This window comes from Bradysia coprophila, unplaced genomic scaffold (assembly GCF_014529535.1).
Source record: "Bradysia coprophila strain Holo2 unplaced genomic scaffold, BU_Bcop_v1 contig_408, whole genome shotgun sequence".
Taxonomy (NCBI): Eukaryota; Metazoa; Arthropoda; class Insecta; order Diptera; family Sciaridae; genus Bradysia; species Bradysia coprophila.
Window position 1 is genome coordinate 31,805 of NW_023503662.1, and position 20,931 is coordinate 52,735.

Below are 20,931 nucleotides of genomic sequence, written 5' to 3' on the forward strand. Positions count from 1 at the left end.
AAAAAAAAATGTTTTTCACTTTTCTCGAAAATGTGTCATATCGATTTATTGAGTCATATATGTATCGATCGGGCTGTTCCAGTGCACGAATAGGTGAAAATATAAAGAAAAAAAATCGCACAGTTTTTGAGCAAAAAATTTTTTAGTGAAGTAAAGTGACCCTAATAACTTTCGAGTAATATCTCCCCGAAGAGTAAACCGAATGGATCTGTGTTTGGTATCTACGTGTTGACCATGAAATTCTGCGTCGATCTATGGCAACTTCGGGTGGCGTTGCACCCATCGCACCACTACATAAATTTTCGAAGTAAAATGTAAATTTTTCATTTTCGCTCAAAAATGGTAAAAAATATTTTTTTTCAAATTTTTTTCGCCTCTATCATGTTGGGCGGTTCCCGCCCGACGTTTTAAGACATAGTTGAAAAAATGGAAAAAAAATCGGCGAAAAAAATATCGACCCAATTTTAGTATAAATCCCATCTGTGTCACCCAACAAACACCCCCAGGTATAAGGAATAATTTGTAAAAGCACTCCGGCCTGCGGCCGTCGCGCAATAGAGGAACCATCATACACCCCGTGCGTGGATTATGGTTTGATACAATGTACGGCAATTTGTTGAAAGTGGATGCATACGGAAACATTCTAATTTGTGTGCACGGCTTTGAGTTTTTAAAGCAGTAAGTACCGAACAACACCACACATCACCCGAACCATTCCAGGTTATTAAATTTTGATCCTCGTACAGTTCCCAAGTGTATGAAGTGTATCCGAACAAATTTCTACAATTGGATGAGTCTCGAGTGTATGTCTTAAACACATTGTTCAATCTGCCGGAAACTTATCTTCTGGCGTGTCTCGTGGATTTCTTTACAAATTCGCCGGAATACATTCGTGAGAAGACAGGCGTGCGAGCTGGTTGCCTATTCATGTCGTTTCAGTCAATTTTCCAGGATGTCCGTAGTGCCATGGACTATGTTCACATTCACGGTGATCTGAAGGCGAAAACAACTCAAGTAAATGAACCCTCAATAGGTAAACGTACCCGGAACGTAATCATCACATCATTTTATTCCACAGAACTTGGATGAATATGTGAAAAAGGATCCACGCCTACCAATGGTTCTGTCGCGTATCCGAGAGTCTGGCGCCAAAGTTTTTCTCCTCACAAACAGCGAATTTAATTTTACCAACAAAATAATGACATACTTGATGGACTTTCCGCACGGAGCTAAGCCAGACGAACCGCATCGACACTGGACCACTTATTTCGATATTATTGTTGTGGATGCACGGAAACCGTTGTTTTTCGGCGAGGGCACCATTTTGAGACAGGTGGATTCAACAACAGGAGCATTGCGTGTCGGTACACACATGGGTCCGCTGGAACAGGGTCAGGTTTACTCGGGCGGTTCATGTGATGTGTTCACACAATTGTTGGGTGCTAAAGGCAAAGACGTTCTGTATGTTGGCGATCATATTTTCGGTGATATTTTGAAGAGCAAGAAAATACGCGGCTGGAGAACATTTTTGATCGTACCCGAACTGGTTCAAGAATTACACGTATGGACGGACAAATGTCAATTGTTTGCGGAGCTGCAAAATTTGGACGTTAGTTTGGGCGATATGTACAAGTAAGTTGGTATAGATATCAGTGAAATTTACGTGAGAATAACACCGATTTTGCCGGCAACAGAAATTTAGACTCAAGTACTCATGAAAAACCGGACATATCAAAGTTACGAGCTTCTATTAGAGATGTTACACACAAAATGGATCTTGCCTACGGCATGATGGGATCGTTATTTCGTTCTGGTTCTCGTCAAACTTTCTTTTCTAGTCAGGTACGTTTTAAACGTCTACAATAATTCACCATGGCGGCCACATGACAAAAAAACATTTTCATTTTCAGGTGGTCAGATACGCTGATTTGTATGCCGCAACGTTTCTCAATCTTATTTATTATCCGTTTTCGTACATGTTCCGAGCGCCAGCCATGCTTTTGCCTCACGAATCAACTGTAGCCCACGAACAGCGATTCATTATGGACGCTCCGATGATATCACGAACAAGATCACGCATGGGATTGGGATCGTTGAGCACCATGGATTCCATACAGAAAGTGGACGATATTAAGGATGTTCAGGTGAGAGTCGGATGTTGTAGCAAACCATAATTCAAACTAACAAAAAAAAATTGTATTCGGTTCCAGACCAATTCAGTGCCTCATACTCGTCCCGAAACACCGCGATCTGTTACACATAATCACGATGAAGATTGTTCGGATGAGGAGAGCGATCCGATCAAAGTGGAAGAAGAGGAGTGATTACTATTTGCACAACGAATGCTGCTGCTGCCGCTATACGCTTAGAATATTTTCTTTTTCTCTTTCATTTCAATAAAATTTATCGAAGCAACAAATTAACAAATTGAAACATACACACCCGCGCGCGCGTTTATTATCCAATAATAATTTGTCAAACGTACGTTAATTAGCAATACAGAGTTGTGTGCACATTATTCTATTATATTGAAGCATGTCGGAAGTGCATCGTTCGTTTTACTTTCTAAGTTGTGTAGCCTAATCAAGAAGAAAACAACAAATTCAATTGCGCGGCTAGAATTTATTTTTTATTTTTTAAGAATTGATTGTATCTCCAAAAAGCAATGTCTATAATCCATTTATGAATTCGCAGTTAGTAGCACAAGAAGCAATAATTTACCAGTAAAAAAAATCAAAAAAAAGAAACAAAAAAAATATTAGAAAATTCGTTTAGTGTCAATTCAATTAGTCATCGAATGAAACGAATCAAATAATACAATAATTTACAGGTTGTCCTCATAATGGATATTATGTTACGAATTGTGAATGTAGTGAAGTAAAATAAATTAAAATTAAAATTTAAAGTAAAAAAATATAATTTTCTCATCACTTACATTGCATCTAAATACTTCGTAGAGCCTGTTTTCATGTTTATAATCGAATTTTTGTTAAGTTTTTTTAAGTAAAATCTTCATTTTGTTTTTTATTTTTTGTTTTATTTTCATTTCATTTGTTAGGGCCCCGTCCCGCCAGAACACCATGCTCAACAAGTTTTAGGCGATTTATCACTTGCTGTTCCGTTGATTGTAAAGCGGACTCTCGGGAGAGGACAACATCAAGCAGTGCCTACCGTCAGGCATTTAATTCCTACAAATACCGTTCAATTCTTAGAGAAACAAAAATTTCTTAAAATACCATAATTTACAAATTAGGGATTTTTTCGGTTTTCTTTTGCCAGTGCAAATAAGTTAAGTTAAAGGTAGGTGGAAATAAATCCCTACACCTGTTGTGCGTACCCAATTTTTTGAATAATTGAGTTAGGTTGGATTCTAACACTATTTATCAATTGTAGTATATTACTGGGATGGATTTCCTTGATAATACTGGGCGGATGTACCCTACCAGATATCTAGCTCTATGGATAATGTAGGCCGGACATTCACACAGTAAGTGCTGGGCGTTCTCTAATTGGTCGTATTTGTGACACATAGGAGAGTTTGTTATAGATAATTACTCTAGATAGCTCTAGATTTGCCAGTAGAGCGACCTCGATGCAAGACTTTTTCATCAATATTTCTTGTACAGCATAAAGTATGGCATTGTTATAAAGCTGAGACTCTTGGCTACCATATAAGCAACCACATTGACGGGAAATACTCATACCACTAAGGTATTGAAGCGTCCAAATTTCACCGAGGGTAGCCTAAAAGTGCAATTTCTGAAAATGTAACAGAAAGCTTCGATTCAAAAATATTTTTTTTTGCTGTTCAAAAGGGTTTGCAAAACTAGTCTGGGATCACCTTTCAAAGGCTTCCTCGGTTGCTTCGTAAAGGAGATATCAGTCTTGTAACATAGTGAATTCTTTACTTTTAGCTACTTTTGCTCAATGAAGAAATTATCGAGAGCCATAATTTTTACACTGTAAATCTGAGAATCTGTCCCTCTACCAATTCCAATGTAAATCTTAAGTCCTCACTGTTTCACAGGCCCTGGCTGACGCTGGTGCTGGTTCTCAGGAACAGCTCAGGGTATTTTGCTAAAACTTGAATAAAACTTCCCTTCCCCAACTCACTTCTGAAAAAAACCTGGATGTTAACTTACACGTTTATTTAAAATTTTTAAGCCACACTGTGGGTTGACTTAAAATATTCGTCAAAGCCACCAAATTGATGAAAAATTTATTCCGGTGTGTTTGGGACTAAACCGGTCTTGTCCGTTTCTCGTCTTTTCTTCCTCTTAACACATCCATTCTTGAACCCAATACCACATCTGTATATAGAAATACAGTTACAACAATGCTCTGATCTGATACATCTCGCAATGAGACGGTGGATCAATGGACGAGATTTATTTTCTTACACAGATAATCCGCAGACCCTCTAAACCCCTGTGCGTCTTTCTTAAGACGACAGGTAAAAGAGTCCATTCTCATTGCGAGATGTATCAGAGCATTGTTGTAACTGTATTTCAAAATTACGAATTGAACCGAAAAGTCGCTAATTTAGTAAAGCCAAAGAATATTCCATTTCAGAAAATATGGAGAGAATTTCTAATTGACCAAAATCATGGAATAATTCCTTATACAAAACGTGATGAGAATGTTTCTAATGGAACGACCACAACGAATTTTCCCTTTTACAAAATGAGCTGAAAAATCGCTAATTCCACAAATTCATTGAATTTTCCCTTCTACAATATGTGGGAAGAATTTCGAATTTTTCCTTTTGCAAAATGAACCGAATAATCGCTAATAACCAAAAACCATGCAATATTCCCGTTTACAAAATGTAGAGAGAATTTTCAAAATTTTATTTTTACAAAATGTGAGCAAAATTTCTAATTGAACGAACAAATCAAATTTTTTCTTTTACAAAATGAGCTGGACATCGCTAATATAACAAATTAATTTAATTTTCCCTTTTAGAAAATGCGGGGAGAATGTGAAATGGAACGATCACAACGAATTGTTCCTTTTACAAAAATACACGAACAAAGCCAAAGTGTTTTTTCTTTTTTAGATTGAATTGAAAATAATTAATGAAACGGCCCGTTAGGATTTTCCCTTATACACAATTTTTTAACTTCTTTTTTCCTAAAAAAAGGGCGGAACGGAACACTCAACTATCAAGCCCAACTCCCCCCGGACAGCAACTAGGATCAGTTTTTTAAGGCAGCTTTGCTGCCTTCAGCGCCGTCTCCCACTGTGCTTCGATCATTCTGTTTGCATATTTTACTGTGGATGGATATCGTCTATGTATTGTACTAATCATGAATCGTATCTCATTATCCCATCATAGCACATATCCCATCGTAGCACATATCCCATCATAGATCATATCCCATCATAGATCATATACCATCATAGATCCTATCCCATCATCAATCATATCTTATCATCAATCATATCATATCATCAATCATATCTCCTCAACATCATAATCAATCGTATCTGTTCGTCAGCATAAACGCCAAAAGAGAGGCTAGTTACCTTTCTTAATAGACAAGTTGCCCACCACACACTTGCGAGGAACTTGAGGCGCGGAGCGCCTCAAGGGCCGAGCGACATACATACGGCTCATCTGTGGGGTGGTGGCTAGGTGTTTAGACCACTTTCGGGATGAAATTTTTTTCGAATTTTTTTTTTCCCATTTTTTTAACTATGTCTCATAATGTCGGGCGGGAACCGCCCGACATGATAGTGGTGAAAAAAATTTGAAAAAAATAATTTTTTACGATTTTTGAGCGAAAATGAATGAAATACAGCTTACATTGCGAATTTTGGTAGGGGTATGATGGGTGCGTCGGCACCTGGAGGTGCCACGGATCGACGCAGATTTTCATGAGCGACACGTAGATACCAAACATCGACCCATTGGGCTTTGTCTTCGAGGAGATATTACTCAAAAACTGAAAATGGTCATTTTACGTTAGTGAAAATTTTTTTGCTCAAAAATGACTCCATACTTTTTCTTCATATTTTCACCTTAGCCTCGACTGGAACGGCCCGATCGATACATATATGACTCAATAAATCCATAAGGGACATTTTTGAGAAAAGTGAAAAAATTTTTTTTTTGACTTTTGGCGGACTTTTGGTTTTTGACCATTTGCAGCCAGTGCATCGCTCGGTGCACGGTGTGTGTGGGCTCAAAATGACGGCACGTTCAAGACCTATCCAACGATACCAAACACGTTGTGGTATAGTTTCAATTTTGGGTGAAAACACTTTGGAAGTGAAATGGAAACTTAGGGTCGGGAACACTTTCGCACTTGCTGTGCGGATCAGGGGGACTGTGGTCACGGGATTCTTTCTCTATTCGATAGAGCAGGTCCTGAGCTTTCATTAGACACCTCACACGCCGTGGTGGTTATGTTTTCCGCCGCACAAACACTCTTCAAATGGGTCACTTCGAAGCTACTCCAAAGCACAGTGAACCAAAAATGTTTTTGCTTGCCGGTTGGCCATTTCTGATGGCATTTCTTTGATATATAGCTCATATTGACGAGTGAGTCAAGCCCGTTCGAACGCATATAAATTTTTGGTGGTGGACGCTCCACTGCCAACACAGCGGTCGAAAATGCAATTTTTTGCCTTTTTGATAATTTGGATACGGGGATTCGATTTTTTTGGTCTGTTTCGACGGATTAACGCTTTTTAAGCTGATTAGCGTTTATTGAGTGCATTTCGCACGAATATCGACTGTGGGAACAATGGAAAATTGTCGGTGTGGTTACTTTTAATGAAATTTTTGTGCGCTCATGGACTGTGAAATGGTCGCTTAACCTTTATGAAGCTGAAAAATATCGCTTAAAGTCAAAAACACATATAGAGTAATGGATCGATCGCATCGAATTTTTCCTATTAGAAAATGAATCGGAAGTTCGCTAATGGAAAAGGGAAAAATTGCATTTTCCCTCAATACGTTACTTTCATCAATGCAAATCTGATAGCCGGAGGCCCGGGGGTGTGGGGGTGGAACCCCCACTCACTTAGTTATTTTCTAAACTGAAAACTCTTATTTTTTTCTCTAGAAAAAATTGACAAGATTTCTAATGTATTGATCACATAGAATTATTGGTTTTATGAAATGAAGCGAAAAATCGCTATTTTAGCGAAGCCAAAGAATATTTCATGTTACAAAATATTGTCCGGAAAATATTTTCCGATTTTTGAATTGAACAGGAAAATTGCTATTTCAACAAAGTCATTGCATTTTCCCTTCTACAATATGTGGGAAGAATTTCAAATTTTTCCTTTTACCAATTAAACCGAAAAGTCGCTAATTTAGTAAAGCCAAAGAATATTCCATTTTAGAAAATATCGGGAGAATTTATAATTGACCAAAATCATGCAATATTCCTTATACAAAACGTGATGAGAATTTCTAATGGAACGACCACAACGAATTTTCTCTTTTACAAAATGAGCTCAAAATTCGGTAATTCCACAAATTCATTGATATGTGTGTAGAATTTCGAATTTTTCCTTTTACAAAATGAGCCTATAATCGCTAATTTAACAAATTTATGGAAGTTTCCCTTCTACAAAATGTTGGTAGAATTTCCAATTTTCCGTTTTACGAAACGAACCGAAAAGTCACTAATTTAGCAAAGCTAAAGAATATTCCATTTTAGAAAATATGAAAAGAATTTCTAATTGACCAAAATCATGGAATAATTCCTTATACAAAACGTGATGAGAATTTCCAATGGTTGATTTACAAAATGAGCTCAAAAACCGGTAATTCCACAAATTCATTGAATTTTCCCTTCTACAAAATGTTGGTAGAATTTCCAATTTTCCCTTTTAGGAAACGAACCGAAAAGTCACTAATAATAGCAAAGCTAAAGAATATTCCATTTTACAGAATGTGGGGAGAATTTCCAATTGTTCCTTTTACAAAATGAACAGGAAAATCATTTAATTTTCCTTTCTACAATATGTGGGGAGAATTTCCTTTTACTAAATGAACCGAAAAGTCGCTAATAACCCAAAACTAAGCAATATTCACTTTTACAAAATGTAGACAATTTTCAAATTTTTATTTTTACAAAATGTGAGTAAAATTTCTAATGGATCGATCACATCGAATTTTTCCTTTTACAAAATGAGCACAAAAATCGCTAATTGAACCATTTACACAATGTTGGAAAAATTTCTAATTGAACGAAGAAATCAAATTTTTCCTTTTACAAAATGAGCCGGAAATCGCTAATATAACAAATTCATTTAATTTTCCCTTTTACAAAATGCGGGAAGAATGTAAAATGGACAGATCACAACAAATTGTTCCTTTTACAAAATTAGCCGAACAAAGCCAAAGAGTTTTTCCTTTTTTTATATTGAACTAAAAATAATTAATAAAAGGGCCCGTTGGGATTTTCCCTTATACAACATTTTTTAACTTCTTTTTTCCAAAAAAAAGAACGGAACGCAACACTCAACTATGAAGCCCAACTCCCCCCCCCCGGACAGCAACTAGGATCAGTTTTTTAAGGCAGCTTTGCTGCCTTCAGCGCCGTCTCCCACTGTGCTTCGATCATTCTGTTTGCATATTTTACTGTGGACGGATATCGTCTATGTATTGTACTAATCATGAATCGTATCTCATTATCAATCCTATCTCATTATCAATCATATCTCATCATAGCACATATGCCATCATAGCACAGATCCCATCGTAGCACATATCCCATCATAGCACATATCCCATCATAGATCATATCCCATCATAGATCATATCCCATCGTAGATTATATCCCACCATCAATCATATATCATCATCATCATATATCATCATCATCATCATCATCATAATCATAATCAATCGTATCTGATCGTCATCATCATCACCCGCATCGCTAATAGAAAAGGCTAGTAATCTTTCTTAATAGGTGTATGATGGTTCCTCTATTGCGCGACGGCCGCAGGCCGGAGTGCTTTTACAAATTATTCCTTATACCTGGGGGTGTTTGTTGGGTGACACAGATGGGATTTATACTAAAATTGGGTCGATATTTTTTTCGCCGATTTTTTTTCCATTTTTTCAACTATGTCTTAAAACGTCGGGCGGGAACCGCCCAACATGATAGAGGCGAAAAAAATTTGAAAAAAAATATTTTTTACCATTTTTGAGCGAAAATGAAAAATTTACATTTTACTTCGAAAATTTATGTAGTGGTGCGATGGGTGCAACGACACCCGAAGTTGCCATAGATCGACGCAGAATTTCATGGTCAACACGTAGATACCAAACACAGATCCATTCGGTTTACTCTTCGGGGAGATATTACTCGAAAGTTATTAGGGTCACTTTACTTCACTAAAAAATTTTTTGCTCAAAAACTGTGCGATTTTTTTTCTTTATATTTTCACCTATTCGTGCACTGGAACAGCCCGATCGATACATATATGACTCAATAAATCGATATGACACATTTTCGAGAAAAGTGAAAAAAATTTTTTTTCACTTTTGGTTGACTTTTGGTTTTTCACCAGTTGCAGCCGCTGCGTCGGTCGGTGCACGGTGTGTGCGGGCTCAAAATGACGGTGCGTTCAAGACCTATCTAACGATGCCAAACACGATATGGTACGGTTTGAATTTTGGGAGAAAACACTTTGGAAGTGAGATGGAAACTTAGGGTCGGGAACACTTTCGCACTTGCTGTGCGGATCAGGTGAACTGTGGTAACGGGATTCCTTCTCTATTCGATAGAGCAGGTCCTGAGCTTTCATTAGACACCTCACACGCCGTGGTGGTTATGTTTTCCGCCGCACAAACACTCTTCAAATGGGTCACTTCGAAGCTACTCCAAAGCACAGTGAAGCAAAAATATTTTTGCTTGCCGTTTGGCCATTTGGGATGGCATTTTTTTGATATATGGCTCATATTGACGGGTGAGTCAAGCCCGTTCGAACGAATATAAATTTTTGGTGGTGGACACTCTACTGCCGGCACAGCGGTCGAAAATGCAATTTTTTGCCTTTTTGATATTTTGAGTGCGGGAAATCGATTTTTTTGGTCTGTTTCGACGGATTAACGCTTCTTAAGATGATTACCGTTTATTAAGTGCATTTCGCACAAATATCGACTGTGGAAACAATGGAAAATTGTCGATATGGTTACTTTTAATGAAATTTTTGTACGCTCATGGACTATGAAATGGTCGTTTCTTTTTTATTGTGTTGCCACTGGCAACAGCTGTGTAACGGCAGTACGTTTCACATTTTCGGGCCAACATTTATGAAACTGAAAAATATCGCTTATATCCAAGAACACATATAGAGTAATGGATGGATCGCATCGAATTTTTCCTATTTGAAAATGAATCGGCAATCGGAAAAGGGAAAAATTGCACTTTCCCTGAATACGTTACCTTCGTCAATGCAAATCTGATAGCCGAAGGCCCGGGGGTGTGGGGGTGGAACCCCCACTCACTACGTCATTTTCTACGCTGAAATTTCTATTTCTTTTCTCTACAAAAAGTGGACAAGATCTCTAATGTATCGATCACATAGAATTATTGGTTTTACGAAATGAAGCGAAAAATCGCTTATTTAGCGAACCCAAAGAATATTCCATTTTACAAAATATTGTGAGAATTTCCAATTTTTTCCGATTTGAATTGAACAGGAAAATCGCTAATTCAACAAATTGATGTAAGTTTCCCTTCCCCAAAATGTTGGGAGAATTTCCAATTTTCCATTTTACGAATTGAACCGAAAAGTCGCTAATTTAGTAAAGCCAAAGAATATTCCATTTTAGAAAATATGAAGAGAATTTCTGATTGACCAAAATCATGGAATAATTCCTCATACAAAACATGATGAGAATTTCCAATGGATCCACCACAACGAATTTTCCCTTTTACAAAATGAGCTCAAAACGGTAATTCCACAAATTCATTGAATTTTCCCTTCTACAAAATGTTGGTAGAATTTCCAATTTTCCCTTTTACGAAACGAACCGAAAAGTCACTAATTTAGCAAAGCTAAAGAATATTCCATTTTACAGAATGTGGAGAGAATTTCCAATTGTTCCTTTCACAAAATGAACAGGAAACTCATTGAATTTTCCCTTCTACAATATGTGGGGAGAATTTCGAATTTTTCCTTTTACTTAATGAACCGAAAAGTCGCTAATAACCCAAAACCAAGCGATATTCACTTTTACAAAATGTAGAGACAATTTTCAAAATGAGAGCAAAATTTTTAATGAATCTATCACATCGAATTTTTCCTTTTACAAAATGAGCTCAAAAATCGCTAATTGAACAATGTTGGAAAAATTTCTAAATTACCGAAGAAATCAAATTTTTCCTTTTACAAAATGAGCCGGAAATCGCTACAGTGAACGACATCTCAAATGTCTCACTGTCATTTTTTTCAGAGAATGTCATTGTGAATTTGCAATGACACAATAAAATTCTCAGAAAAATTTGACAGTGAGACATTTGAGATGTCGTTCACTGTAATATAACAAATTCATTTAATTTTCCCTTTTACAAAATGCGGGGAGAATGTCAAATGGAACGATCACAACGAATTGTTCCTTTTACAAAATTAACCGAACAAAGCCAAAGAGTTTTTCCTTTTTTATATTGAACTAAAAATAATTAATGAAAGGGTCCGTTAGAATTTTCCTTATACAACCTTTTTTTATTTCTTTAAAAAAAAAAATAACGGAACGCAACACTCAACTATGAAGCCCAACTTCCCCCAGACAGCAACTAGGATCAGTTTTTTAAGGCAGCTTTGCTGCCTTCAGCGCCGTCTCCAACTGTGCTTCGATCATTCTGTTTGCATATTTTACTGTGGACGGATATCGTCTATGTATTGTACTAATCATGAATCGTATCTCATTATCAATCCTATCTCATTACCAATCATATCTCATCATAGCACATATGCCATCATAGCACATATCCCATCGTAGCACATATCCCATCATAGATCATATCCCATCATAGATCATATACCATCATAGATCATATCCCATCGTAGATTATATCCCATGATCAATCATATATCATCATATATCATCATCATATATCATCATCATATATCATCATCATCATCATCATCATAATCAATCGTATCTGTTCGTCAGCATAAACGCCAAAAGAGAGGCTAGCCATTTGGGATGGCATTTTTTTGATATATGGCTCATATTGACGGGTGAGTCAAGCCCGTTCGAACGCATATAAATTTTTGGTGGTGGACGTTCCGCCGCCGGCACAGAGGTCAAATATACATTTTTTTGCCTTTTTTATATTTTGAGTACGGGGAATCGATCTTTTTGGTCTGTTTCGACGGATTAACGCTTCTTAAGATGATTACCGTTTTTTAAGTGCATTTCGCACAAATATCGACTGTGGAAACAATGGAAAATTGTCGGTATGGTTACTTTTAATGAAATTTTTGTACGCTCATGGACTATGAAATGGTCGTTTCTTTTTTATTGTGTTGCCACTGGCAACAGCTGTGTGACGGCAGTACGTTTCACATTTTCGGGCCAACATTTATGAAACTGAAAAATATCGCTTATATCCAAGAACCCATATAGAGTAATGGATGGATCGCATCGAATTTTTCCTATTTGAAAATGAATCGGCAATCGGAAAAGGGAAAAATTGCACTTTCCCTGAATACGTTACCTTCGTCAATGCAAATCTGATAGCCGAAGGCCCGGGGGTGTGGGGGTGGAACCCCCACTCACTACGTCATTTTCTACGCTGAAATTTCTATTTCTTTTCTCTACAAAAAGTGGACAAGATCTCTAATGTATCGATCACATAGAATTATTGGTTTTACGAAATGAAGCGAAAAATCGCTTATTTAGCGAACCCAAAGAATATTCCATTTTACAAAATATTGTGAGAATTTCCAATTTTTTCCGATTTTTGAATTGAACAGGAAAATCGCTAATTCAACAAATTGATGTAAGTTTCCCTTCCCCAAAATGTTGGGAGAATTTCCAATTTTCCATTTTACGAATTGAACCGAAAAGTTGCTAATTTAGTAAAGCCAAAGAATATTCCATTTTAGAAAATATGAAGAGAATTTCTGATTGACCAAAATCATGGAATAATTCCTCATACAGAACATGATACACCACAACGAATTTTCCCTTCTACAAAATGTTGGTAGAATTTCCAATTTTCCCTTTTACGAAACGAACCGAAAAGTCACTAATTTAGCAAAGCTAAAGAATATTCCATTTTACAGAATGTGGAGAGAATTTCCAATTGTTCCTTTCACAAAATGAACAGGAAACTCATTGAATTTTCCCTTCTACAATATGTGGGGAGAATTTCGAATTTTTCCTTTTACTAAATGAACCGAAAAGTCGCTAATAACCCAAAACCAAGCGATATTCACTTTTACAAAATGTAGAGACAATTTTCAAAATGAGAGCAAAATTTCTAATGGATCTATCACATCGAATTTTTCCTTTTACAAAATGAGCCGGAAATCGCTAATATAACAAATTCATTTAATTTTCCCTTTTACAAAATGCGGGGAGAATGTCAAATGGAACGATCACAACGAATTGTTCCTTTTACAAAATTAACCGAACAAAGCCAAAGAGTTTTTCCTTTTTTATATTGAACTAAAAATAATTAATGAAAGGGTCCGTTAGAATTTTCCTTATACAACCTTCTTTTATTTCTTTAAAAAAAAAAATAACGGAACGCAACACTCAACTATGAAGCCCAACTCCCCCCGGACAGCAACTAGGATCAGTTTTTTAAGGCAGCTTTGCTGCCTTCAGCGCCGTCTCCCACTGTGGTTCGATCATTCTGTTTGCATATTTTACTGTGGACGGATATCGTCTATGTATTGTACTAATCATGAATCGTATCTCATTATCAATCCTATCTCATTACCAATCATATCTCATCATAGCACATATGCCATCATAGCACATATCCCATCGTAGCACATATCCCATCATAGATCATATCCCATCATAGATCATATCCCATCATAGATCCTATCCCATCGTACATTATATGCCATCATCAATCATATATCATCATATATCATCATCATATATCATCATCATATATCATCATCATCATCATCATCATCATAATCAATCGTATCTGTTCGTCAGCATAAACGCTAAAAGAAAAAGGCTAGTTATCTTTCTTAATGGGTGTTTGAGGGCACCTCTAATGTGCGATGGCCGAAGGCCAGAGCACATTCCCCGTGGTAGCTGTGCACCTGGGGGTGTTTGTTAGACCCGCGAGATGGGTTACGTACTAAAATTGGGCCGATATTTTTTCGACCGATTTTTTTTTCATTTTTTTAACTATGTCTCATAATGTCGGGCGGGAACCGCCCGACATGATAGTGGCGAAAAAAATTTGAAAAAAATCATTTTTTACGATTTTTGAGTGAAAATGAATGAAATACAGCTTACATTGCGAATTTTGGTAGGGGTATGATGGGAGCGTCGGCACCCGGAGGTGCCATGGATCGACGCAGATTTTCATGACCGACACGTAGATACCAAACATCGACCCATTTGACTTTGTCTTCGAGGAGATATTACTCAAAAACTGAAAATGGTCATTTTACGTTAGTGAAAAATTTTTTGCTCAAAAACTGGTACATTTTTTTTCTTCGTATTTTCACCTTAGAATCGACTGAAACAGCCCGATCGATACATATATGACTCAAAAAAAGTTATGTGTAAATTTGCGAGAAAAGTGAAAAAAAATTTTTTTTGACTTTTGGCGGACTTTTGGTTTTTGACCATTTGCAGCCAGTGCATCAGCCGGTGCACGGTGTGTGTGTGCTCAAAATGACGACACGTTCAAGACCTATCCAACGATACCAAACACGATGTGGTACAGTTTGAATTTTGGGTGAAAACACTTTGGAAGTGAAATGGAAACTTAGGGTCGGGAACACTTTTGCACTTGCTGTGCGGATCAGGGGGACTGTGGTAACGGAATTCTTTCTCTATTCGATAGAGCAGGTCCTGAGCTTTCATTAGACACCTCACACGCCGTGGTGGTTATGTTTTCCGCCGCACAAACACTCTTCAAATGGGTCACTTCGAAGCTACTCCAAAGCACAGTGAAGCAAAAATGTTTTTGCTTGCCGTTTGACCATTTCCAATGGCATTTTTTTGATATATGGCTCATATTGACGGGTGAGTCAAGCCCGTTCGAACGCATATAAATTTTTGGTGGTGGACGCTCCGCCGCCGGCACAGAGGTCGAAAATGCAATTTTTTACCTTTTTGATATTTTGACTGCGGGGATTCAATTTTTTCGCTCTGTTTCGACGGATTAACGCTTTTTAAGTAAACTTGGGGTATTTGAGAGGTAAAGGCGCGTAATTTGGTTGCAGCAATGATCAAACAACGTGAATTGAGTTACCTTCTATAATATTTTCGCGCTCTGGAGTAACCACTTCTTTTTCCATTTGTTTCGTTGAACCTACCGCTAACAACGAATGCAATACAGTTATAAAATATGCCGTTGTAGGTTCCCTACGATTTCGTTTATTCATGAAAATTAAAAAAATGCCGCACTCCACGATTCCGTGAAAAAAAATCGCTCTGAAAATGGGACGTCTGTACCATGGCACTGATTTCCTAGCATTGCGTTCTTCATACGTGGGAAGAATTTCAAATAAAAAGATCTCAATGAAATTTCCCTTTTACAAAACGAGCTGAAAAAATGCCATTTGAACTAAATAGTCAACTTTTACAAAATACGTAAAGAAATTTTAGTTTTTCCCTTCACAAAATGTGAGGGAAATGTGCACTCGATCGATCGCATCGAATTCCCCGTTTTACAAATTCAACAAAAAAATGGAAAAAAAATGAAGCAATTCATCGCTAATAAACGCAAAGCAAACAATACTCGCCTTCACAAAATGTTGTAAGAATTTATAATTGAACGAAGCCAACCAATTTTTCCGTTTAGAAAATGCGGAGAGAATTACTAATTGATCGAAGAAATCGAATTTTTCCTTTTGCAGAATTAAACAAAAATCCAATTAAAAATCGCTAATCGAACAAACTCATCGAACTTTTCATTTCAAAAAATGCGGCAAGAACATCAAATGGAACGATAACAACAAACTTTGATTGATCAAATCAAATTTTTCGTTTCACAAATTCATTAAATTTTATTTGCCTACTTTGGCATGTCATTAGAATATAGAGGGCTTCGTTGCATTCTATGCGGACAATTATTGTTCTTGATCTGACATTTCTTTCCATTGTTCAGTTAAATTCGAAAAAAAAGTGATTTCAATTAAGCCAAACGAAAATAGTTAAAGAAACACGAATTAGAGTGCGAAATTAAACAAAATTTATCGTAAACATTGACTGTGCTTCGCCATACAATGAGTTGAACACAATATGTAATTAATTTCATTGGTTTCCGCGACTAAAACCTAAATAATACCTTGCGATCAAACATAACCATGTTGTGACGTCACTACGTCGTTTATTTCGATTTCTTTTCCAAATTTTTGCAGTAAAAAATTTCTTTACTTATTTTCACCGTGAAAGTGACACTAACATCAGTGAAAATTCGAATTAATTAAGATTGAAAATTGTGTTGAAATTGAAAAAGGGCAACATTGCAGTGCTTCGGCAAAAAAGTGTTCAGTTTGGGTGCTTCACACCAAACAACAAAAGTTCATTTCATTGATGAAAATTGCGTTGAAAAAGGACAACATAAACAAGTGTTTTGACAACAACCGTGCATTTTTGGATTCAACACAAATTGAATTTTTTGCCGGAATTTTTAATTTAATTTTGGAAAGTGAAGCGCTTCTGCACACAATTTTTATTATTGTTCCAATTAATTTGCGAGTTTCTGCAAATTGTGGCATTTGCGTTTCAGCTTTCGCTTACAATTTACAACTTTCCGGTAAGTTCAAAGTTTGTTTATATAGCAAAAGAATCGCCGAATTTTCTTTTACGATTCTAAATTTTGATTTACACTTTCGTTACATAAATCATTCGTCGTCGTTTCAATTAGCAAAAAGTGCTATTTGCAGTTACAGCTACATGCTTCATTGTAATATTTGCATCGACGACATTGAATTGCTTATAAAATAAATAATTAAAACACTGACTTGGTGAATTTTCCCTGATTTATTTACATTTTACCTTTTCAGAAAGTTCACAATAATTTCCCTTTGAAAAGTAATTAATTTTCCAATAACGTCAAAAATGTCAGACAAAAAGCCGAAATTGTTTGGTAACGCGTTGAAAAAGGCAAAAAGATTAGCGAAAGCGGCAACTCTTCGTGATAAAAGTCGTAACTCCATGAATTCAGATTCTTCGGTTCTTTCAGCCGCCGTTAGTAATGATGATGCTCCACAAGAAAATGTTAATACTTTTCCAAATCTTTCCCAACGCAACCCTTTGCACGGAACTACTCCCTCCGGATTCCTAAGTGATGGCTCTCCGTTTTTCGGTTTTTCTCCAGTCGCTCCGCTACAATCCAGACGATTCTTTAAATCAACTCCAGCATTGTCTGATGACAATAAACCGTTTTTTGGCTTCTCCACTCAACAAGAATTCACTCTGAAGCGTCGATCGGCTAATTTTGATGCACATCCGGTATTCAGTACAGATTTGCCGATGACTCCAATTTTGTCGAAACGACAAACGCTTTTCGTTGAAAGTATGAGTCCTCCTGCTGCACCTGTCAATACCGATCCGCCTGTCGATAGTGATCCGCCTGTCGATACTGATCCACTTAATGATTCTGCTCCACATGTCGATACTGATCCATCTGTCGCTATTGATCCATCTGTCGATATTGATCCACATGTTGATACTGATCCACATGTTGATACTGATCCACATGTTGATACTGCTCCGCCTGTCGATACTGATCCACCTGTCGATATTAATCCAGCTGTCGATACTGATCCACCTGTCGGTACTGATCCACCTGTCGGTACTGATCCACCTGCAGATATTGATCCACCTGTAGATACTGTGGAACTTCCTCCAGTGCGTCCTTTCTACAAAATTGTCCTGGGCACTTTGTGTCAATTCTCGCCGGTATTTCCCGATCCACATCATCAATGCGCCGCTATGGCTGCCACAGCGTTGGGTTATGATACGTTAAAGTCCGCTGAGAATTGGAATACAGATGACGTTGACTTCATTCTTCGGACCGGTCAAAAGTACTACGACGAAACATTGTTGAATTTACAAATGAACAATGCATCCTTTCATCACGGATTTTTGGAAACAGCGGAATTGAACGAGACATTGACTATCGGTGACCAAAACTTACAGCTTCAATGCGATATGATGAATTCTAAATGGGGTCCTCATTACTCTGTCGATGTTTTGAAAGATGCTCTGTTCCACTTTGAAATGAATGATTTCGCGTACGGGATTATAACATACGCAGAATATTCGTATGGTTTGTTACGATGTCACAATGCCGCCGACAACACTTCCTATTACGTCTTCTTCGATTCCCATGGAAGACAAGAAGACGGAAGTAAAGTCGTCGACAGAGAGTATATGACGGGAAAGGCTGCCATTTTGTTTTTCCATAACGCGAACGATTTCATTCACTTCTTTTTGGAACAATTTCCTCTTAGAGAAGCCGTATCTCATCATAATTCGCTCGACATTTTGCTTTTGGTTCCTCTTGGTTTCCTTAATGATCGACCTCCCATTCAACAGGACTACTTCACTCAATATGATCGGGATGATCTTAGTCAGGAAGATGAGTTACGATTTGAAGTTCTGTATGGGAGGAATTGCGAATACGATGGCTTTCAGTTGCAACATAATCACCATCCGTGTTGTGCAACTGTGCTGTTTTCGTTCGTTTATTCAACGTTGCACTTGATAACAACGTGGAATGCGGAAGATTTCAGTGCGATCCTTGATTACGGGAACATATTCCATCGAAAGATTTACGACCACGAAATAACCGAGAATATGGAATACGATGCGACAGTGCCACTTCTACCACATCAGTTTGAAGGAGACGTCGAACTTGAAAATAAAAAAATGAAACTGATAGTGAGCGATTCTAACTTCACTCTTTCGTTCAATAAGCCAAACATTAGAAATGCTATTGCTCATTTCGAAAGCTTCGACAATGCTTTTGGTTTATTAAAAATAAAAGACTTTTACTACGGAATTGTTGTTTTACTCATGGGATCGAACCGTCGATACGCTCTTTTCGATTCCCACGGTCGGAGAAGTGATGGTTTCGGAGAAGGTCCTCACTGTGCTGTACTCATTTTTCCTGACATTGGGAATATTGTCAATTTTGTTTACGCACACTGTTCGAGAGATCCCACTTTTACTATCTATCCTGTGCAAATAGCCCCGATCTCTGACGTTCTTACTTCTGAACCAGGCCATACCCAAACTCAGTACGAACCATTCATTAAAGTGATTGCTGATGTCGGCATTGAATCCGATATAAATGGGCCGGAACAGCACACCCTCTGTCTGGCACTATGTATAATTGCTCTTAGTTCTATGTACGTTCATGGCATGCACTGTTTGGCTGATACCTCTCTAAGCTACATATTTGAATCGGGTATTTCATACTTCCACATGTGTAATGAACGTGCAAATGGCACTCTTACAAACATTAGCGACTACGCTACGGGGTTTGGCATGGAAGGTGTCGACTACAATATGTGCTTCGACGGTATCAGTGCAACTAGACATAGCAAGACGTTGGCACAGTTGACGAGAAATTTAGCTTACTTTTACGATTCAATTATTTACGACTTTGCGATTTTGAAAATGGGCGACCATCATTATGCCATTGGTAAATATAAAGAATCGCGTAACATAGTTTTCTATGATGTGCATGGTCGTACTGAGATTGGTGTTAGACCAGGAAACCTGTCAACTGCAATTTATTTTGAAGGTCTCGATCGTCTCATTGATTTTATAAAGAACGAAAATCACGACTTCCGCTCCTCTACAGTTTATTGCATTCGGTTTGTCCCATCTCGTGAAGCGAATCGTTCAAGCTTACACGCCCGTTACGTTTCTGGTGCTTTCGCTCAAGATGCTGTACGTTTTGATTCGAAATCGCGAGACACTCAATGTACAGCTAATTCTGTTGTTTTCTTGGCTTTTGCGTCCATCATTGAAACAAATTGGATGAGTTGCGATGTAGATTCGATATTAGAGCTTGGAGATCACATCTATACAGCATCATTCGCAGATGCATTAGTAAATGGACCAAGAAACAACACATTCTTAGCTGCACATGAGATACGGCCAAACATATTCGTTAATGTAAGCCGTTTAAATCGTGGAGTGATTAAGGTTAAGTGTGTTGCTGTGTCGCAAACAGATTTCTACGGTAACGGACAGTTTGGCAGGGATGGTCAACAGAGAATAGATCTTTTCTTTCGACATTACAACCATGGTGTGTTGATTTGTTGTGCACGATCCGTCGGTTTGTATAAATTCGAAGATCAGTTCGTTTTGTTCGAACCACATCCGCGGTCAGTTGACGGAAAACTGGAAACGAACGGAACTGCGAAAATTTTCTTTTTCACCAACATACCCTCGCTATTTCAATTTATCAGTCGTTTCGGTTATGGTCAAACAAGTGAATTCAGTTTGACACCATTCGTTGTTACACAGTTGGACGAAAATTTGAGACATAGACGCAAAAATATTCCACTTCCTTCGCATCGAGGTCCATATGTAAATGAATTGAATGATGAGGACAGTTTTGATGACATTCCGATGCGAGGATCTGATGACTGGAGTCCACTTGACGATATTCCACTCATTCAGTTAAACGATTCGTCAGATGATAACGTTCCTCTTATTGGTTTAGTGAATCAGCGTCCACAGCAATCGCCTGTCCCAGGTCCCACTTCGGTGAAATCGTT

General features: G+C 37.6%; 1 protein-coding gene across 1 annotated transcript; it reads left to right on the top strand.

The window, feature by feature from the left end:
• Positions 1–558: 558 nt before the first annotated feature.
• LOC119082254 (cytosolic purine 5'-nucleotidase-like) lies at positions 559–2,899 on the top strand (the record flags this gene model as incomplete). Its single annotated transcript, XM_037191714.1, has 6 exons — positions 559–678; positions 747–1,014; positions 1,079–1,632; positions 1,695–1,842; positions 1,911–2,144; positions 2,211–2,899. Coding segments are annotated over 6 exons (1,438 nt in total), but the record flags the coding sequence as incomplete, so codon positions are not given.
• Positions 2,900–20,931: the final 18,032 nt, after the last annotated feature.